This window comes from Argopecten irradians, chromosome 8 (assembly GCF_041381155.1).
Source record: "Argopecten irradians isolate NY chromosome 8, Ai_NY, whole genome shotgun sequence".
Classification (NCBI taxonomy): domain Eukaryota; kingdom Metazoa; phylum Mollusca; class Bivalvia; order Pectinida; family Pectinidae; genus Argopecten; species Argopecten irradians.
This window is the reverse complement of record NC_091141.1, coordinates 39007912-39031474: the sequence shown is the minus strand read 5'-3', so window position 1 is coordinate 39031474 and position 23563 is coordinate 39007912. Positions and strand designations below refer to the sequence as shown.

The following is a 23563-nucleotide window of genomic DNA, read 5'->3' as shown; positions in this document are numbered from 1 at the left end:
GATCGGAATATCGAAAATGAGTTATGAAAACTAGCAATATATTGTAGTACCTGATTTTTGAAAACAATTACTCGCCATGTCTCTGTACAAGTGCACATGCTGTTGCAAGTGTGAAGGGTTTAATTTTACTCCAGGTCTCTAGCGTGACCGATCTCGTCACGAATATAAAAATTAAATATCCTAGTCATAAATCAAATGTTGACTGGTTTTAGTATTGATACACCTATTTACTGACAACAACTACAGATTCCAAATAGCTTTTACAAACAGTGTGACCATACGATTTAATGGATCGACAATGGAGTGCATTAAAGATAAACGGTATACATCGTAAACACATACACAACAGTATTATCGGATTTTGTGAGACCAATGAAGAAAAGTGGATTATTGTTATGCCGAATTCCACATTAATTGATTTTGATAAACATTGTTATCATATCGTTCTCAGAAACATTAAGAGCGCTTTGTGAAATTGTGTTAGGAAAAATAGTTTGATTTCCCGATAATCTGGAGTTTCTATTTCCTGTTGGATTTAATTTAAGAGTTATGGAGAGATTAGTCGGGGCAGTCAGAATAGCCCTGTTGGCCTGTTGTGTTATCAGTCTAATAACAGTTCCAGGGACGAATGCCATCGAATTTCCTATTTCGATCCCGCTCTTTGGTCCCGGGTAAGTGATTTAATTTATCTTTTTCATTTATTTATTTTATTATTGTTTACTGTATAGTGTATTTATTTATTAATCGAGTAAAACCATTTTGCCACACGATATATGATACTGCTAGGCTATTGCATACCTCCTATCGATACACATGTATTCATTACAAAAGTTAATTCATGAGGGTTATTCATATTATCTTTATAATTAAACAACACATATCTATCTATCTATCTAGTATAAGCTTACTCAATATTTTTTTCCAAATTGAATTTTGATTGAATAAGTTTGCAAATAAAGGGGTCATTTAGAGATCTTTTGTTTCATCTCCATGACATCATATATATATTCAAGTTAATCCTTAGTAAGTGTAATGCTGTCATTTTTCATAGATCTCATTAACTAAAACATGCTTACATGAAAGTCAATATTTGATAAAAAAAAAACATCGAGCAGATACTGTTATTTGTGATATCACATTGCCCGAACGTCGTATTCCACAGGGTGGTGTCCTCAGACCTTCACTTTTCTTTTATCAAATAATGCTATTGATATTATCAAATCAACTCCATATACAATCAAGGACCTTTGATTCGGTTGGTAGGGTTTTTTTATCACACAGCATCACTCACCTCATACACACTAAACACCGCATACATGGGAGGCCGTTAATAGGACGTTATTTAATTAAACAATCAAACAAACATAATCCTGGCTGTTAAAGGGACGTTAATACTGGATAATAAACCTAACCAAACCAATTAATAGAGGTATGAAAATAGAAGAATCGGCCATTCAGGATGTCATATTTATGGACACAAAAAATATTGATATGTATATAATGTTTGTTTGTTTGATTATTTTAACGTCCTATTAACAGCCATGGTCACATAAGGACTGCTTCCCATGTATGCAGTGTGTAGCGCGTGTGAAGTGCGAGGTGCGTGTTTCGGGAGACTGCGGTATATTCATGTTGTGTCTTCTTGTATAGTGGAACTGTTGCCCTTTTTATAGTGCTATATCACTGAAGCATGCCACCGAAGACACCAAGCAACACACCCCACCCGGTCACATTATACTGACTACGAGCGAACCAGTATGCTGAACGCTAAACAGGGGTAGAAACTACTACTTTTATAGACCTTGGTATGACTCGACCAGGGGACAGAACCCAGAGCCTACCTCACATGAGCGAGCGCTCAACAGATGGCCAAACGTGAGGTTTTGTGAGGTTTAGTCGTCTTTTACGATCATGCAATAGGGACAGCAGGTACAATTCTAACGCCCTACATTTACCTATTGCGTATATATCATCTCAGTAATCTGAATCTCTGGACTGACGTAGATTCTACATGTGTTTTATATTTCACTGTTCATACTTGTTTGTTTTTCCCCTTTAACGCTTGTGTATTTTGACATAAGAAGAAATCATTTATAATTCAAGATTCTTCAAGATTTATACTATAAGGGTGTCCGGGGTAGTCTCCCCCCGGAAGAAATTGAAAATCTAGATTTCAAATGGTGCCATTTGGCCCTACCCCCCCCTCGCTTCCTACGCCCATGATATTGAACAATTTACAGTAAACAAGGAACATCTCTGGTGGAGAGTTTTTTTTTCAAATTTTCATTCAAAATACGATCTGGGCCAGACGCTTTGTTATTTTTAGCTTATCTGGGCAGAAGGACCAAGGTGAACTTATGCGATACTGCAGCGTCGCGTCCGTCCGTCGTCCGTCCGTCCGTCAACAATCGACTGGTAGCATCCTTTTGGGCTGCTGACTGTAAATTGCACAAATGGTCAGACTGACCCCCCGAGGCCTGAGAGGTGGGGCCAAAAGTGTCAAATTGGCTATTTTCATATAAACGACTTCTTCTCTGACACTAAGCATGTGATAGCACTCACAATGCCATGGTAGCATCCTTATAGGGCGGGGATTCAAAATTGTACAAATGATGGGGCTGACCTCCCGGGGACCTGGTATGCGGGGCCAAAATGTTCAATTTGACTATTCTCATATAAACGACTTCTTCTTTGAAACTAAGCATGGGATAGCTTGAGTTGCGGGGCCAAAAGTTTAAAATTGGCTTTTTTCATATAAATGACTTCTTTTCTGAAAATAAGCATGTGATAGCACTCGTAAAGCAATGGGAGTATCCTTATAGGGTGGGGATTCCAAATTGTACAAGTGGAGGGGTTGACCCCCCAGGGCACAGAGGAGCGGGGCCAAAATAGTCAATTTGGCTATTTCCATATAATCGACTTCTTCTCTGAAACTAAGCATTGGATATCACTCATAATGCAAGGGTAGCATCCCTATAGGGTAGGGATTCAAAATTGTACAAATTGTGGGGCTAACCCCCGGGGGCCTGTGGGGCAGGGCTAAAAGGGTCAAATTGGCTATTTTCATATAAACGGCTTCTTCTCTGAAACTAAGTATGGGATAGCTGTCATAATGCAATGGTCACAAAGCATCCTTATAGGGTGGGGATTCAAAATTGTGCAAATGATGGGCTTATCCCCCGTGGGCCTGAGGGGCAGGGCCAGATGGGATCAATATGGCGACTTTCATATAAACAACTGACACTTAGCATTGAATAACACTCGTAGTCATATGATTTTGATAGCATCATTATATGGTTGTGAATCAAAATTAAACAAATCGACGGGTCAATTTTGTTATTTCCGATTGTAAGTTTTTGTAATAATTAGTAAAAAAAAAACAAGTGAGCGATACAGGCCCTCTGGGCCTTATGTTTAGATTACCGAATAGCTTTCTGTATTTCTAGCTCGGTTATCGGTCGGTTCAATGTATTATTGACGTCACTGTCGTTTTCATCAAGGTTGTCAATTCCATTTACTACATTATTATTTTCTTCTTCTTGTGTTAAGGCTTTTGAAATAATCATGTAAAACGTCTATAGGTATGTTTGCTTCCGTTTTTTGTTTTGTGGAAAATTATTAAGCGTTTTCCAGAACTCTTTTGGGTTCCGTTTCGAGTTCTCCCTTAATTCTTTTGCGTATTTCGCTTGATATTTTTTGTAGATCTAGTTGTTTTCTATATTCTATCCCTTTTATAATCATCGTGTGCTTAGTTTCAGTTGATATGATAATTTTTTTACCTTATCTTATATTTATTTAAGGCGTTTCTGGCAAATTTACAGTCTTTGTTTGACCAAGGTTTATTTATGTTTGTCCTTTGTTTTATGGCGGTGAGTCATGCCTATCGTGTTTGTAGCGCTATTTGTTAGTACTCTAAATATGTCTGTCACTGGACCATTCACTTGATCACTTGTGATAGTGTCACTAAGTAACACATTATTTAAATCCACATTAATATTATACAAGTTACCTACTCGTGTAAAATCTGTCGATTTTAAGGAATCCCATCTGACATTATCTACATTAGCAAAACTTTCTTCATCTGGGACAACTTTTTTCCGTAAAAGCGAATGGGTTAAAATCAATTATTTCAAAATATTTTATTAACGGGAATAAATCTAGCATCAATATAAGGTAATCAACAACACTGTAGATAATGAAAATAGTGGTTTGGAACTACAGTTACTGAGTTAGTTCATGTATTCCGTGTGTAAGCATGCCCACCCATCGTTGATGGCTTCTACGTATATGCTAGAACACCCAATGTATGTTACACACCAATGCATGTCAAATTATGTCAACAAATGCTTAATATATCAAGTTCACACTGTACACATGACCGATTTCGGAAATCAATAATTTCAGGTAATAGAAAATTGGGTTCCGTGTGTCATTCCATTTTCAATATAGATTAGATCGAGAACAGCCCAAGTCCAGGCATGTCAAGACCATACAAGTTCATCATTTGTGTATGTAACTTCACTATAAACCGCTAAATTCTATCACCCGAGATGACGTTGGCATGCAAACACATTAAATATGTTGGTTTAAACAATATTTTATTCAATTCAATAACGATACAGTACAATATACATGTCAAAAAAGGTTGGATACAGAAACAAGTACAATGTACTTATGTTAATCCGACTCCAATATATATATATATATAATCTTATAAGCAATAGGACAGTACTGAATATTTCTAAGTGTTATCAGTGCTAATTATATAGTGCTTTGGTAGGAAAAGGGAAAGGTACAGGGATTGAGTAAAGAAAAATGGCGTTTATTTTTCAACCATACAAAATTTACGAGATTTGTTGAGAAATCGGCCTTAGTTTGAACAAAGACGGGCCATGAGTATATAACCAATATACGAAAAAGATCAGATTGATTTTGAGATAGACAGTAAAGTAGTACTGATGGATACATATGTATTTATATATACTTGAAACGGTTTGGGCGACTGATAAAATTTTGAACCGTATCGAAAATATTTACATTGTACTGATCGGGCATATTAGGGTTACCATAGAATAAATTGTGAACATCATAGTCATGGCGCAGGTTTCTAAAACATATCATTCTTATGTCTTGGTTATTTGAGCAATGGAGAAGGAAATGTTCAGAAGTTTCGTCAGATTGGTTACACGAGCAACGAGGGCTAACTACAAGATTGCGATGAAATAGATAAGAGTTTAGAGAACTGCAATGCATTCTAAGACGGGAGTGGTGAATCTGGCCGTGCCTTGTTTTACAATAATAATAGTAGAGAGGGACAGTTGAAATATCAATATTAAGGAAGGTTTTGAGACAGGTAATAGATCCATTTAATCTTATAATGTCCGGAAGCGAGTTCAATAGGTTCACAGAAGAAGGTAGAAAGGAATCTTTTTAAAGGTTAGTGCGGCATAGCGGTTGACAGAAAGAATCGGCTCCCCTTGTGCTGTATGAGTAAATATTATGATGACGAGTTGGGAGCATGTTAGTTAGGTAAGTGGGGCACTGACCATGAACAATTTGATCGAATTTAATGATTTTATGTTTTCGTCTTCTATTCATAAGTGTATCTAATCCAGATTCTGTATATAAGCGATCATGACTAGTGAGTTTGGTGGCACCGGTAATGATCCTAGCTGCTTCAAGTTGAATGTTTTCTAAAAAGATTACTTTGTCCCAACGTTATGTTATCCCAGACAATACCTCCATATTCTAGCAATGGTCTAATAAAAGAACAATATGAAATATGAAGAGATTTTCTATCAATGCTTAATTTGAGATTTCGGAGTAAATTTATTTTTTAGAAGTTTTACTAACAATATGTTGTAGATGGTCAGACCAAGTACCGTAAGCTGAAAGGGTGATACCAAGATGTTTGTGACAAGTGACTTCTGTTAGTGTCATATTATTCATAAATAGGGAGGGGTGAATCGGTTTGTTAATGTTTTTTTGCTTATGGTCATTGTTACAATTTAGAAGGATTAAATTTTACAAACCATTTATTAGACCAATCGTTAATTTTTCTAAGGTTATTATTTAGTAGATTTGCACTCAGATCAGGAGATTCAACTATCACAGACAATGATGTATCGTCCGCAAATAATTTGATGGAACAGCTGATACTACTTACAATATCGTTAATGAAAATTCGGAATAACAATGGACCTAGGATGGATCCTTGAGGAACACCCGCTGTAATATAAGCTAAATGAGATTGTTTACCATTAATTATTACACATTGACAACGATTAAGCAGATAATTAGAGAACCAAGAGAAAATATTTCCTGAGATACGAATAGATTTTAATTTGGATAGAAGACCCCGATGCCATACCCGGTCAAACGCTTTGCTTATGTTACAGAAAACTAACCTTACTTCGCTACCTTTATCGAGATTAGAAAAAAACATCATGAGAAATAGATTAAAGTTTATTGGTAGTGGATTCACCTGATCTGAAGCCAGGGGAGTTAGTAGAGATTTATCAGTAAGAAAATTGTAGACGTATTTATATACACACCGTTCCATTGGATAAATATTAGTAGATTGAGAGGAGAAGAATGTGTTAAAAGCATAAGATCAGAAAATCATTAGATATGTTGTTATTTTACACAGCTGCACCATATTATATGTGGTAAAGTCACAACATCGGTTATTTAGATTGTTAAAGGGACGACGTGATTTCATCTGGACTATTTTACCACTGCCTTTTTCTGATCATTCGGTGTAGTGTTGGTAGCATATAGTTCATTCATAGACAAAATTACTTCATTTCTCCTGTTGGAATGTTTTAAAGGTCATTACCTTTTCAAAAAGCATAGAAAAGTATTGCAAAGGCTAAGGGAAAAAAATCTTACATTTGTAGGTTAATAAGCCTTCCTGAAAATCAGTAATGCTTTCCGATGGAGGATTTGAAGCGAAGGGTTTCCTTAAATTTAAGTATTTTAGTAATAGTATCAAGCGGTTCATTATGGGTAATCAGAGTAACATGTCATTCCACTGCGGTAGACCACAGGTTTTCTATTCTATAGTTACACAGACACCTTTATATAGAGAATACATGGTTAGTATCTTACAATACAAGGTTTATTTTTGGTGCGAGACTTAGGAAAGCCGAGATGACGAGGCATTCCGTGTCGATCACCAAAATACACCTTGTATTGTAAGACACTAACCGCGTATTCTGTTTATCTTGCAACCAGTATGACATTCAAAACGAAAGCAAATTGCCAGTTATTTACCTGGTTCCGCTCGAAGCGAGACGCTTCTTTTATATATGGGAGGAAAAGATTCATTCACTAAACCAAATGAGAGTGTACTAATTTTTACTTCCGTGGGAAATATATAAGTGCATTCGCAAATAGTACAAGTAATTTCATTCAGTGTGTAATATCACTGGACCAATAAGAAAATACTAAAAAAAACAATAATTACCTATCAAAGAATAACTTTAGAATACATACCTTTGCCATGAGCCAAGAAAAAGACGCTGCCGCCATACGAAATTTTCGATATCGTAAAAATGACGTCATTCCGATGAATGTGACGTCACTTTTATCGGGACTGGATGCGTTTCATTCATCGGAAGGTTAAAGCCGCATAATCCATATCTTTCAGGGTCCGTAAATCAACAAAAGAAAATTAGTGTACATATATTATAAAAAGTTATCAACTTTCCCCTAATTACACACCAAAAAAGTCCCGAGTTCAAAAGAAATTAATGATTAAAAGTTCGATATTCAGAGTGTTTGAATATGCATACCGCGCCATTTTCAATGCTTAGACGATCACGTGACTTTCCAGACCAAACGAAATGGCGTGCCCAGTCAAAAGTGTGTAGTTCATGTTAGCAGAAGAACTTGTTACTTATCATGAACATGTGAATGTTTTGTTATGTGATGAATTTAAGAGTCCCCCAGAACAATATATATATACATTATCGTCGTGTAAACATACTTCCATTCGGTCATTTTGAGTGTTTACAATACGGCGATCGGTTGACAATGCTTTGCCTAATTTCAGGGGGCCACCGGAGGGATTTTTGTTGGAACGGTATTGATACAATACATCGTACTAGACTAGATAATAAATTGTACAAAAATGTACCAGATATAAAAATAATGGTATCGATAAATAATGAAATAGACAAGATACATCGTACTAGACAGAGACAAAAATGGTTATCTACATGTAAATCTCTGATGATACTTTTTAAATAAATATCTCAGACGATATTTAACTTGCCTTGGATAACCATTTATTTTATAAAGGTCCAAATGAAATACAATAATAAATCAAGTAAAATAAGCACGGAGAGCAAACTTGACATTATATGCATTTTTGTTCAAAGTCATATGTGTATACATGTATACATATCAATGTGTGATAAAAAAAAAAGCTCCATGTTCGTTGAAAACATGATGATAAATTTCTGGTGAATCTATAAACATTTGGTTATATGATTTCAAGGATTACAGAAAATTAAGAAAAAAAAACAAAAAAGAAAGAAAGAGGTTGAGGTTGAAATAAGACCTGTTTAGTGTGTGTTATAAGTTCTGAATGTCTAATATGCAATTATGTATACAATTTCTGTGTAGATAATGAAGACAGCTCTCTTGGTTTAATTTGTGATGTACATGTACATGTACATATAGTTTGCCAATGAACCATATAGCTATCATATTATATGATGTCCAGAATTTGCCTCTGAATCAAATGAATTAGAAACATGTATATGATGAAAGACCTCGGTGTTTCTTATACAATCATATTCATACACAAATAGCACATACATATACATTGTATAATGTACATGTACACATATTATGCACGAGTTCAAAATAGCATATAGTAGTAAATAAGCTGACCATAGCACGTGATTCTCATGTCATCAGAGTAATTGCAGCAAAATTCATTTTTAGTATGTATATAGTCTAACCTGACGGAAAATCTAACTTTATTAGATTATTTTGTTAGTTTATATTTATATATTCAAGCAATAGTAATTCCTTTAGTGTGATATTGCTTCAAACACTAAGTGGAGTTGCTAAGAGCTTTTACCTGTAGACCTTGATTGACCTGGACTAATTAAAGTTAATCAAAACTTTGCAACTTAAAAATAGTTAATAATGAATAATGCAATTAAACAACAGGCACCACAGGCTATTGTCTCTACAGATATATGGATATTCTTATATATGTGCAATATGTGTATTACACAACAATTTTTTTATTACACATAGGGATATCTGTATATCTATAAAGCCAAAATCTTGAGATTTGACACTGACTTTTGACCCAAATAGCCTCTGATCTAGCCACAGTCTTGTTTGCTATTTATTTTCTGTATTTGAACATTTCTAAAATGAACACTACATAATTAAACAACTCAGACAAATGACATATATTATTTTAATTGGTTTATTGTTCATAAATTATTCAAAAGTTATACATACAAGGTATGTAAACATGCAATATATCCTTATTGTGTGAAGAAGAAATAACTTATTAAAAATATCCTTGAAATAATAGTAAAGAATTATGCTAGGTTTTTACTTCAAGTTTGAATCTGTCCTTCCTTATTGAAAATCATATATATAAATCTTTCTGGTTCATAATGGGTACATTACAAACAGACTTTATCTTTTACTGTCAGTTTTGATCTCAGAGATACATGTAGGTAGTTGTTTTTCCCTTTTCATTTTGGGCGAGCTGCCATCACATATTGCACTTCTGTCATCTGGTGGAAGGTCCCATACATTCTATAAAGAAAATATGGAGTAAATGTCAGTTAATGTACAGAGATAAATACTGTATATACATGTATGTAAATAATCTTCCAGTGTAAGCCTACATGTAAAACAAAAACTAGTTCCAATTTTTTTTTCTGTCAAACACAAATTTATAACAATTACACATCTTTTGAACACAGGTTTATCAAAATCAAACCTCACTAGATACTACTGAGTCATTTCTTATATTACAGAGGTCTAGGCATTTTCATGTGAAGAATAATGGTACTAAAAGTACTAGTGCCAGAATTTATGTAGCCTAAATGTACTGGACATAATATATATAACATATTGTTAAAAGTCAATTACTATTCCTTACTTACACCACTTGTGATGTATTGGTGTGAATTTTATATAATTAAGACCAACAGATAGGATAACGAGTACGTGACTAAGTGACTGTAAGTATAAAAAAATACAATCTTACACACACGGGCAATGATGAAGTAAATTTGAAAGTGGCTTCTTTAATACAGGAGTATCCATATATCACTGCATATAAATAAATACACAAATAGATATCGGAAAAGATATCACACTCCTGACGCTGTAACAGTAGCTAACATGTATATCGTACATTTAGGGAAACGCGTATAATACGACTCTATGTATGCTTCTGTTGTAATCCAAGATTAAATCTTTTATATATTCCACAATTTATAAACACTTTTCCTGATTTCTAATTTCTATTTTACTATGGTACCAATTCCAAAAAGCGACCAAACACTTATACAGTAGATTAGGCCTATAACTGTTACCTCTTCGGGGCCCCACTCACCTTATAGTCAGTTTATGTGGTTTTGGTAGATCATTCACAAATCATAGTTGTTGTCATAGCTCGAATTCGTTTCCATATAATATTCTCAGCAATTCACAACATTTTTGAGTTTAAATAAACTCCTTATTCACTTCGAATCAGCAGTTGATTCTAAGCGACGAGCTTTCACTGCCAACGCTCGCTCCATTGCGGTTAACAACTTTTATTTCCGGACATGCGCAAAGTAGCATTTCTAGGCTTTGGGGGCGGTAACTTAAGCTTTTGACTTTCTGTCGGACCGCTCATAAGTCTAAAAATAATTTGCATATTTATATCTTTGCACCTCTTAACTTTCTAGACTTGTAATTTGGGGAAAGTTCGTAACTTTTTAGGGCTATTACACCATATCTTGTCATTGTTTGTTTTACGGACCCTAAAAGATACGGATTATGCGGCTTTAAAGTTCTGGGTCAAGTTAGAAAAAGTTCCGTCAGATATGGAACAAATTCAAGTGATTGTATTGACGGATAAAGCATTTCGTATTGACGGATAAAGCACAAGTTTATCCGGCAGTGGTTATCGGTCAGTATGTGGGATAGTTGCAGGCTAAAAGTGCAGTACAGAGTATACAGGTATCTACAATTGTAGTATATATTACAACAGAATCAAACGCCTGTGAACTGTATAAGTTGATTCGAACCTATTTCCACTTCATTATTTTGTGATTTCATTCGGTCGTCAGTTTGTGGACAAAACAAACGTCTCTCTGAAACAGTTGAAATATGAGGAAGAAATGACATCACCTTGACCCAAACCTCTAAATAAGGAAAATAATTTTAAAAAACAACATCGGTCAATGCTTGGTCACGCGCTGACCTCTGACCGGTTTACATAGTGACCTAGTTTTACGCCGCTTCAGTTTTGAATGGAACATTTGATAAATTGAAATTAGAAATTGTCAGTTATATACACGTCTACTTTGATGAAACACTGACTTAGGCTGAAGCCCCCGGAAAAAATGCTGACCATAGGCCTAGCATGCAGTAGCTAGGCTAGGCCTACTTCCTACCGAACGCATTGAGGTTCACCACGCATCTAGGCCTAGGCATAATCGAACACAAGTCGTTGCGATAATTGTACAGTGACATACATGTAGAAACGATAGATTACATGAAAATACGCTTAAATTATAAACAGGCTGATTTCATTGACATTAGGCCTAACGTCCGTTATCAACGAAACGATTTCGTGAGTGTCAAACCCCACGACAATGGAATGGGAGGGTCGTTGGAAACCGCCAACATTTCAAATCGATGTTACTCTACTCACTTCATTCAGAATGTTAATTCTAAAACTCCAATTGACAGCGAAATTGTCACATTTAAAGAATAACATAGAAGTCTTCCAGTGATTTTCGACTAAATCCCACATTTTACACGTTTTAATGAGCCCCGAAAGAAACATAGAATTTGACTTTTTTTCAACAGCGAACATTTTAAATTGGTTAACGTAAATATAAGTATTGATTATCAATTTTGTTGCTTGCATTGACTGACGAAGAAAGTTAATCTGATGCAAATGGTACATGAACTGCTTCGCACTTCACTTCATTTGTACGTGATTAACTTTCTTCATCAGTCAATGCAAGCAACAAAATAAAATTGACAATCAATTCTTAAATATCACTGACGTCATAGCCACGTCAGTGATTGTAAACCCTGGATATCGAGGATGCATAATAACCTGAAATTTTCGGGTACTATTTAATATTTTTGTTGTTTTTCATTTCAGAAAACATGTTTGTGAGAGTTCTCATACCGTGAAAACGAAATACACAGTTAAGTGTAGTTTCTGGAAATGGGGTCGCTGTACCAGGTACAAGTAAGTATTCATGTGCGTCCTTAGATGTAAAGTTTTTTTTATACGGAGATCGTTCTCTCACAATTCTAATTAACCAGTTTTTAAAAATGATATTATAATTACTGTTTCTTACAGAAAAAAGACAGTCTACAGTTATTTCTGTTGTAATGGCTACCAGAACTGGGAAGATGACGAGACAAACTGTAACCATGGTAACAAAGTTTTTCATATTATAGAGTTATCTGCCATCGCATAAGGTATATGGATTGTATTAAGATTATTTGGTGTTTTACCAATACCCAATTATTTGATGTTTTACTAATAATCAGATTATTTGATGTTTTACCAATATTCGTATTATTTAAGTAACTTTACCATGATTTTTTTTCCATATTTGAATGTACAAGGTTTGTTTCTATACCTGTAAACAGAATAACTATTTTTTCTCCCACAGCCATTTGTAACAGACGGATTAATCCAGGAGAAGGAGGAGCTTGTACACAGTATTATAGTAACGACTACATCAAGTACGGAGCTGGCGGCCGCATACAGAGGCAAAGCGGTGGTACGTGTAGTAGCCCCGAACAGTGTTCAGGTTGTAACGACGGTTTCTATGCCAATTGTGGCATGTGCGATAGTGAGTATTTAAATCTTTATTTACTGATTTACAAAACAACAATTTGTTTATTACGAACTATTGGTTAACAAGATGAGAAATAATGTACTTTCATATCTATCAGACATGTGTCTTTATAGACAAGTGTCATCTGTTAAGATGTCATTTATAAAACTCATGATCTATGTCATCTAGCCATGATCATGTAGATGAATATTTTACATGTATCCTTTATAGATAGGTGTCCTTCATAGACAGGTGACTGTTATAGACATGTGTCATTGATAAACAGATATCCTTTATCAAAAAATGTCATTTATACACAGGTGTCATTTTAGATAAAAATATTCTTTATAGACAGGCGTCATTTATAGACAAGTATCATTTATAGACAAGTGTCATTTATAGATAAATATTCTTTATAGAAAGGTGTAATTTATGAACAAGTATTCTTCATATACATTTATATACACATATGTGTCATTTATATGCACGTATCATTTATGGACAAGTATCTTTTATAGACAAGTGCCCTTTATTTAAGCAATAAACTTCAACCAGATTGGACACACAGTTGATGTGAAGCCCATCCGGAAGGAAGATAAATAGAATTATATTTATCTTTCGGACGGATGGGATTCATATCATCTGTATGTCCAATCTGGTAACAGTGAATTACTTATATTTCCATTACGATCATTCAAATTCAAAACTCTACACGTATATCTTTTGAATTTCCCGCTTGCGCTAGTGTTGACGTCACCAAGTCCCAATAAACGGATCAGCTATAGCATTAGCTTCAGAATATAGTTCCAAAACGGTTTAAAACAAGCGAATAAATGAAAATTATGCGATGATATTTTTCAATACATGCTTTTTTGTCAACACGATAATACTATTAGATTTCATAGACCGCATTACTTTAAAACCACTTTTTAAATTATTTGACCGTTATGTATAGGCGTAAGTATAGATTAATCGGGAAACTGAAAGTAGAATGGAAATATAAACAAATATCCTATATAGACAAATGTCCTATATAGACAAGTATCCTTTATAGACTAGTATCATTTATAGACAAGTATCCTTTTATAGACAAATATCCTTTATAGACATATACCCATTGTAGACAGGTATCGTTTATACACTAGTATTCTTTGTAGACATGTGTCATTTATAGAGAGATAGCCTTTATACACAAGTTCTCTCTATAACAAATACCCTTTGTTATTATAGACCCTTTATAGCCAGGTGTCATTTATCATAGATGTGCGTAATACACGGCAGTATATAATATGATTTCCTTATGATTTACATTAAGTTTGCCCGGCTATCGACCACTGCCTTCACAGAAAGTGTACATCACCCTCAGATAACATATGTGCCTACTGTGACGGGGAAGATAAAGCCGTACCAATTACTGGCGGGCCTATACCTCCGCTACGGATAACGGGAAAAGCTGTAAAAGTATGTTGCATCTATTCAAATAATGTACTTAGTAATTTGATTGACATTTTTTCACTGTGATTATGTCAGAGCAGCTGACCATCTCTGCTATAGATGTGGCGTAGTGGTGTAAGCTGCAGGTATGTTTGGCTAGGTCATTGTATGGAATGCCAGACCTGTCTTAGGGGATCATGAACTATTATATTCGATGGTTTTCCTATTATATTCGATGGTTTTCCATTATATTCGATAGTTTTCCCATTATATTCGGTGGTTTTCCTATTACATTCGGTGGTTTTTTTCATTATATTCGGTGCCTATGTCTTTATATGTGGTAGTTACTTCGTTATATGCGGTAGCTTTATTGTTACATGTAGTAAATATATCCTTAATATATGCAGTGGATTTTACTTTATATGCGATTGATATGTCTTCATATGCGGTGCTTTTATCTCTGTATTCGGTAGTTCTTTCGTTATATTCGATACATTTTCCATCACACGCGATCATTAAATCGTTACATTCGGTGTCTTTTCTATTATATTAGGTAGTCATATTGAATATTCGGTGCAAACTTCTTTATAGGATCAAACCCGGAACGTTTTTACTAGGAGAACAAAAGATCCCAGAGGGATCTTGGCGCCCACCAAATAATGATCTATGTTTGACAAATGAAAGAGGGATCTTTTCTCTGCTTTTCTCAAAATCCAAGATGGTGGCAATATGCACAACAACTCTATGGGAATCTACATATGAAATATGAGACATATCCTTTGAAAAAGCGGTAACACTTCAACTATCAAAATTCAAGATGGCGGCCGGTCGGCCATCTTGTTTATCGATTGTCTCAAAATGCAATATGCACAACTACGGCCCTAGAGAAACCTACAAATGAAACTTGAGAAATATCTCTTCATTACTTTCTGATAAATAGCGGTAACAATCTTTAACTACAAAAATGAATCATAATCCATGATGTCGGCCGCCAGTCGGCTATCTTGTTGACCGATCGGTCCTAAAATGCAATATGCACAATTACATGTAGGGCCATAGGTACATGTAAACCTACAAATTAAATTTAAGGGAAAGATCCCTTCAGTACTTTCTGATAAATAGCGATAACAATCTTTACCTACAAAAATGTATCAAAATCCATGAAATCGGCTATCTTGTTGACTGATCGGTCCTAAAATGCAATATGCACAACTAGGGCCCCAGAGAAACCTACAAATGAAATTTGAGAAAGATCCCTTCTGCACTTTCCGAGAAATAGCGGTAACAAACTTTAATTATCAACATCCAAAATGCCGGTCTGTCAGCCATCTTGTTGACTGATCATTCCAGAAATGCAATATTCACAACTATGGCCCTAGGGAAACCTACAAATGAGATTTGAGACGGATCTCTTTAACACTATCCGAGAAATAGCAGTAACAAACTTTCATTATCAAAATCCAAGGTGGCGGCCATCTGATTGACCGATATGTCCCAAAATGCAATATGCTCAACACGGCCCTAGGGGAACATATGAACTTTTAGAAAGTTAACTTCAGTACTTTCTGAGAAATAGCTGTAACAAGAATTGTTAACTGACAGAAGGACAGACGGAAGGACGAACGGAAGGACGGACGGACCACGGATGAAAAGCGATTTGAACAGCCTACCATCTGATGATGGCGGAGTAAAAAAACAGGATGACACCGGTAAATTATTTTATGGTCTATTGATATAGTTTTTGTCTGTCGACGTGCTCCGTCCTCCATGCACCGTGCGTCATGCTTAAGACTATTTTATACAAAAGCCTACTTATCCTTAACTCTTTAGTTGATTACAACCATATTTGGTGTGAAACATCATTGGGGCAGGACAATCACAGATTTTATATAAAAGAGTTAGGTCCGACCCCTGGGGACAGAGGGACGGGGCTCAAAAGTGGTACTTTTACTGAAATTTGGCTTTTAAATCCTACTCCTCGTTGAGTGGAATGACAACCAATATTTGTCGTGAAACACCATTAAGGAGGAGGAGAACAATCATATTTTATATAAAGAATCCAGGTACGACCCATGGGAACAGAACGGCGGGGCTCCAAAACAGGATCTTTGCTGTAATGTGGCTTCTTAATCGTTGAATGGGTTACAACTATATTTGTCGTCGAATATCTATAGAAACAAACTATTCATATGAATGATCCTAATCTTCATTAAAGGTCACATGGTCAAAATGGCTAAAATGTTCTTGTGAGAGGCCTAGAAACCTGATATTGGGTCTGTGATATGCTGGGATGAAGTGCTTAAAAGTGTATTTTAATGAATGACTTTGACCGCCATTCAAGGTCACATGGGTCAAATAGGTCAAAATATTTAAACGTCTTCTTGTGAATAACTAAGAGACTTGATATTGGACCTGCAGCATACTAATATGAAGGGCTGTTTGTTTACCTACTTTTAAGGTCAAAGTAATCAAATATTTCAGAAACTTACAGCTTCAACTAAGGATTTCCTTGTATCGTATTAATTGTTAGTCACTACTGTATACTGTGACTATGTGGTTTTGTGCCAATAGTCAGATGACCGTTAAGGCCCCATGGGCCTCTTGTTAGCTCACTTGGCCCAATGGACGGACGAGGTAATATTTTGGCGCTGTCGTCAGTCCGTCGTCCGTTGTCCGTCAACTTTTCAGAAAAATCCCAACTAGTCATGAATGGATTTTGACCAAATTTGGTCTGACAATTCCTTGGGTGCAGTAGATCCAATTAAGGAATGATTTTTAATTTTGTTGTTTACTGGTGAGTAAATTGCATTTGTTGGACAGATATTTTAAATGACGCGCGTTATCATTCCTTATATTTACATTTCAACCGACTATTTCTTTTTAATTCGTTATTCTGATAAAATAAAACTTCGTTTTTAACGTTATACGATTGATGTAACAGCCGGTCAAGTGATGGAATCCCGAAACAGCTGGCTCCAATTTAGGGGGAAATGTTGTCAAGTTCAGAAAATACACAAAAAATAGTTCCGCAATAACACTATCTTTTTCATTTCCTTGGATGCAATATTTCTCATTAATTTCATTTTCTGAAATATAATTATACATACTCGTTACATTCAAATTGTTTAATTGAAGAATTAAAAATACAGAAACAAAAAAGGCCAAATCTGATACTCATTAACACTACTTGAGGAAGTCAGTGTTACGGTTTATGTATTCTTGAGCAACAACCGACTGCGTTTACGCAAGTGTAAACGATTTTCCAGTTAGTAAGGTTATATAGAAAGGAAAAAACGGAAATGTAAATATTCTTGTATAAACGATGGGCCCTCATGGGCCCGAGGGACGGGGCCCAATAGGGGAAAAAATCTTTATAATCCTACTTCTGTAGGAATGAAGGGATTTAGTTCTAATTTGGTCTGAAGCTTCTTTGGGTGAAGGGGAACCAATTTTGTATAAACAGTGGGTCTGGTCTCCCAGGGGCTTGAGGGCAGGGCTAGATTAAGTAATTTAAAATCAAAAGTTTTTGATTTGGTAGCTTGTGTTCTTAGTCCGCTAAAAGCATATTTAACCTAATATATAAAGGTGTCACTTTAGGTCTTGGTGGTTCAAGGAAAGCTTGTACAGTTTCGCGTCAAAAATCTTTCCGCATTGTTAATTTGGGGGATCGAATGGTGTAGTGGTATAAGCCACTCACCTTTAACCGATCTCTGGTGCGGACATGAAAAGGTAAGGAGTCACCTACCCGATCACGTGGGTTTTATCCGGGCTCACCGGTTTCCTCACACTCAAAGACACGTCCGCAGCTACGTGTACCTCCACAATCGGGGCATTAGAAATAGCCTCCTCACCTAACACACAGATCTAATGCATGATTGAGAAGTACAACCCACAGGCGCTTGTGATTCATATGTAAAGTTGCTGTAAAAAATGTAATGGTATAGGGTTACTGTACGGGCGTAAGAAGCAGGGGACAGTGGGGAGGGGGATAATAATAATAAAAATTCAATAAATTTCAACTGATTTTATTTGTTATACATAAATTTTCAAATGAAAGAACGAACTACTAAGAAGAAATATATAACTATTTTTATACATGTATCAATAAAATCATTCTACCTATCTATTGATCAACTACTGAATGTTCTCAAAATACTTAATTTGTACCATGATTCCGGATAATGAGGGCGGAATTTTTAACTTCATCTTTAATGTGTAAAATCATACTTTACATAGAATACTATACGTATATAATACGATGTAGAGTATGATTTTTACCGATTTTTGATCTAGACATCTAAAACGTCTAAAAATGGTCTTACGGCACTCTGGTTGGTCCATAATCATAGAAACTGTATCTAATTCTCATATCTCTGTGGCACTACACTGTATATATATGTACAAATGTACGTGCACTTACGCATTATAGAGGAACATAAAAAACCCTCTTCAACTTGTAGATACATGCATCCATTAATTTATCAAATAATGTACATGTAAGTGAACTTTAGGTAAAGTTGTAACGATTTTTTATGTTCCGAAATCGCCACGCCGTCACCTGCATATGTATATGTTGAGGATTCCATGGTCTTTTATACGTTTTTCTCGAACATCTTGTGCTCTGTCTTAACCAGACGAATGCAGACTTAATGTTGCACCAAAAGTGATTACAAAATTTGTTCCGTTACGTGCAAAAAACCCCACTGAATCTCATAGAAAAATGCAAGTGCATGTTCAGTGTACCATATCAGTCATTAAAGGGACAATTCAGTCTAAGAGAACATTAAAATTTGTACATATATCGGACAAACCCGGTTTTAATGGAAATTAGATCAGTCGGTTTTACTGTGATATGCCAGAAAAGCCTCTGGTGGTGAAATGCGTGTGAAATGTTCAAACTCGCTCGCTGTCCGCCATTACACATTGTTGTCGAACACTTGTATGCCGAACCCTGTCCCTTGCTCGTAGAGTAAAGCAACTTTTGTCTAGAACTGCTAAAATTGCTCTGACAGTAGTGTGTTTACCTTTTTAGGTGAGTTGTCTTGCCTAAAAATCATTTTTTCACCTCCTCAGTATTTATATAGCACATTTGTTTAAGGTGCGTGACATAGGCTCGGGTATGGGTACAGCGTATATATTGTACCTGCTGAATCGTATTGATCAACGATTTGTAATTACAACGGTATCAATTAAAATACTAAACTATGACGTGGAATTTGTCAATATTTTGTGTTATATGTTTCATAAGAAATATAGAACAATACATTTATGCCACATTTTGCTTCTTGGTTATGGAAAAGAATTATTCTGAGTGAATTGTCCCTTTAAGTACGCAGGGCATTTTATTTATTGCCCAACACTGATTGACATCCTGCAAGTAAGTTGTCAATTTCTCCGTCTGATTTGGATTTCAGCACAAAAGTATGCGGATACCACCCCCGAATTATATACATGTAGCTATATGACATCTCAACCCCGCATGCTATTATGTTTCTGGACACAAACTCCCAGAAGTTTGGAAAATAGACTGAATTTGACGATGTTTTCTCGAAATACTCCGTGTGGATAAGGTTTGGTAATGAGTGATGCATAGGGATTGGATTTCGTTTTTATGTTAACCATGCTTGTATGGAGCAATTCCTCTAAGAATATATTCTATGGGGCGCGTTACTAAATAAAAAGTCGTGTGAGTGTAAATATAGGGATTGGATTTCGTTTTTATGTTAACCATGCTTGTATGGAGCAATTCCTCTAAGAATATATTCAATATGGGGCGCGCGCCCATAGAATATATTCTTAGAGGAATTGCTCCATACAAGCATGGTTAACATAAAAACGAAATCCAATCCCTATATTTACACTCACACGACTTTTTATTTATATTTTATGCAATAAAATCGTCATTTCAAAGTGACGTAATTATTCAATAAAAGTCGGTCAAAAGTGGGAGGAGCTTACTCAATTGAACAGCGAATGATGACACTTCAAGTAAGGTAGACATGACAAACAAAGTAAATTTCAGAGATAATTTTATTTAATCAGATCAGAACTTTAAATATATATTCAATTTTGCTAAAAGTTAATATATAGCGTAATAACATAAAGAATTTGTACAGGGCCACATGTGTGAACTCGGTGACCGTTATTGTGCAGCGAGGCGAAGCTGACGCATGCTTACACACTTTAGTTTGCCGATGTTGTCAAAACACCGATTTTCAAGTAGCTAAATATGTTTGAGATGTCGTCTGACTTGACGATATTACATCCTTGGGAGCCATGTGATTATATAATCTACGCTTAGATCCATATCGCCATCGATAGATGAAACAAATTCACTTGTGTTCGATGGATACAAAGTATTTGTGGTGACGCGGAACTGTCAACAGGTGGATTATTAGCGGTGCATGTTTTATAATACACATGATTAAATACTCAAAGAACAAAGACAAGAGGATATGTTTATAACTGACCTCTATCAGAGGGTCTCACAGCCGTCCACCCCAAAGGCTCGATCGTAGGACGAACAAAGGCACAGAGGTAATGTTTACATTTGGCACCCATCAATTTTTAACAAAAATGAAAGCACGTCGTCCCAGTCGGGATATTTTTTCCGTTTCTTTATACAATTGTTAATTAAAAAATTGTTTGAATCATATATAAATATAAAACATGTATATATATTGTTTACATTTTTCCAAAATTCTATGAAAAACAACAATATACACGTAATGTTGCGTCAAAATGTAAACAAAGCCATGTGTTTCTTTTTTAAAAAAAGTAGTCCTTTTGCGTATTTCCTTACGCAAGTTCAAAGTTCAATGTTACCATGCAGTTATGGTAAACAAAATCGGCTAGTATTAGCGTATAGTGACCAAACCTAGCAAGTGTAAATATAGGTGAGACAAATAAGTATTTCCTGAATGTAGCCGTGTATGAAAGTGTTTAAACAATTGAAGTAGGATGGGTGTGTATTTTACTGCAACTTTATATATGATCTGCAAGTGCCTATATATGATCCTGCATCAGGTCGGTCTGTTAGGTGAAGAGGCTATTTCTAATGCTCTGATTGCGGAGGTACACGTACGAAGCTGTTGACGTGTTCGAGACTGCTGACGTCTTTAACGCATCCACAGCCTGTTTTGATGAATCCGACGGTCTTTCCGTGGTCGACATGATGTGTAAGTAGTATACCAGTACACATTCAAATTTCCCGCGTCGCGAAACTGTCTCCAATGTAAGTACTTCCGGTTTACGGGGATGTCTGCAACACTCTCATTCGGAACATTACTGGAACAGAATGATCGTTTGTTGTCTATGTGTTTAATTTTTAGTTTTTAATTTTTATGTTCTAGTAGAGGGTTCTTTGTAATCTGGGTTGGCATGATGTTTTGTTTTGAAATCTAAGTTTGAAACACACGATGTTAATATCACATTTGATTTACCATAGAGAACAAAATAGAAAACAGATAAATAGAAAACTCAAAATTGAAACTTAGGAGTAAACGTTATATGTTATAAAAGTTAGCACTTAAAAACTGAAAATAAAAATTTGAAAATTAAAGTTTAGAAGATAACTTAATAAACTATAAAACTTGGCACTTAAAAAATTTAAAATAGAAAACTGAAACTTTAGACTCAAAGGTTAATATAATGAAACTATAAAACAACGCTCAGAATTGTGACCCATATTACCCTCCATATGATCAGATGGCATTGTAGTTAAGGGATTCGCCTTTATCAAGCGGACCGCAGTTCGATCCCCGGCACGGAAGTGAAAAGGTCATGGGTCACTTTCTCGATCATCTACCATTAAAGACCTCACGTGCTTACATCCGGACCATCAAAAGTGGCTCGTTTAAATTATATAAACTGGTTTCGTAGTCGATGTAAAATAAATGATTTAAACGTTCATCGATTTTATCTTTCTTTATTTATTGACGGGTTTTAACCAAATCCAATTTAAAGATAGAAACTTTTTCTGCTGTCCCAGGTCAGGATATTTGCATTATGCTCTGTTATTTCAATTTCTATAATTCTCTTTTTGTGCGCCGTTAGACATGTTGTATTTCGGTTTCTACCCAAGTTGGACTCAATAAACCTACTGAAGACCATATGTTTCGTTTGTCTATGAACTTGTCGGTCTTCTCGCAAGAAAATATCCTACATCTACTTTAGAAGTAGGCGTAGCTTTATACTAGATATACACTGTGTAATTTTAAAATAAAAGTGCAAATATCCCAATTTTTAGGCAATTGAATTGGTGTGGGTGCGTATTTTGACGTGATAGAGCACAGACGTACGCATTTTTTTTATTATAAATGTCTTGGTAATATAATATAGTCTCTGAAGTTAAGGCTTACAACTAGGTCACGTGACCGACGACACCCCCTCTTGCCTTTAAGCGGTTAAAAACCACGTTTATACAAAATGACATGTTACAAACTTTACACGACCGTAATTCAAAAATGTGTATCTTTCATTCAACTATCACTCATTGCCACCACTTATATACGACTCCGAGAAAACATCGTCAAATCCTGCCGATTTCCCCAAAAAACAAGCTACCCATGTCCAAACTCTCATCAGCAAACTGGTTACGAAATGATGTTTGGGCGTGGGGGTCGTGTCGGCATACTTTTGTGACGGAATCTGTTTAAAATCGACAACTGCGAAATGGATCCCGATGTAAAACTACAATATATGTAGACAATTTTGATGTGTTGTTTTTCAGTGAGGGTGGTTATTAATGTACTATATATATATATATATACATGTAGTCACATGTAGTCACTGAGGTCATAGACCATTTTAGAGGTCTAGATAAAAAAAGGTAATATCATATTCTACAAAGTACTATACGAGAGACCATTTTTAGACGTTTTAGGGGTCTAGATAAAAAAAAGGACCCTATTTACATTTAGGGTCGTTCGTTAGCTGTTGATAGGGCGTAAAACACCCAAACTTATATTGATAGGTATATTACTGTGCCTATAATAAAATACTTGACGGTCTCCATATAACTGCCCCGTCAGTTCTGGATCCTTTTCTAAACTTCTTTAGTCATA

General features: G+C 35.5%; 1 protein-coding gene across 1 annotated transcript in view; it reads left to right on the top strand.

Annotated features, from left to right (window-relative positions):
• The first annotated feature begins 250 nt into the window (after positions 1 to 250).
• The window catches only part of LOC138330323 (uncharacterized), a 92263-nt gene continuing 68950 nt past the window's right edge, over positions 251 to 23563 (top strand). The window contains 6 exon segments of the mRNA XM_069277864.1: positions 251 to 671; positions 12374 to 12463; positions 12578 to 12654; positions 12897 to 13079; positions 14380 to 14474; positions 14477 to 14525. Of these exon segments, the coding sequence (XP_069133965.1) occupies positions 550 to 671; positions 12374 to 12463; positions 12578 to 12654; positions 12897 to 13079; positions 14380 to 14474; positions 14477 to 14525 (616 nt within the window). The 5' untranslated portion in view covers positions 251 to 549.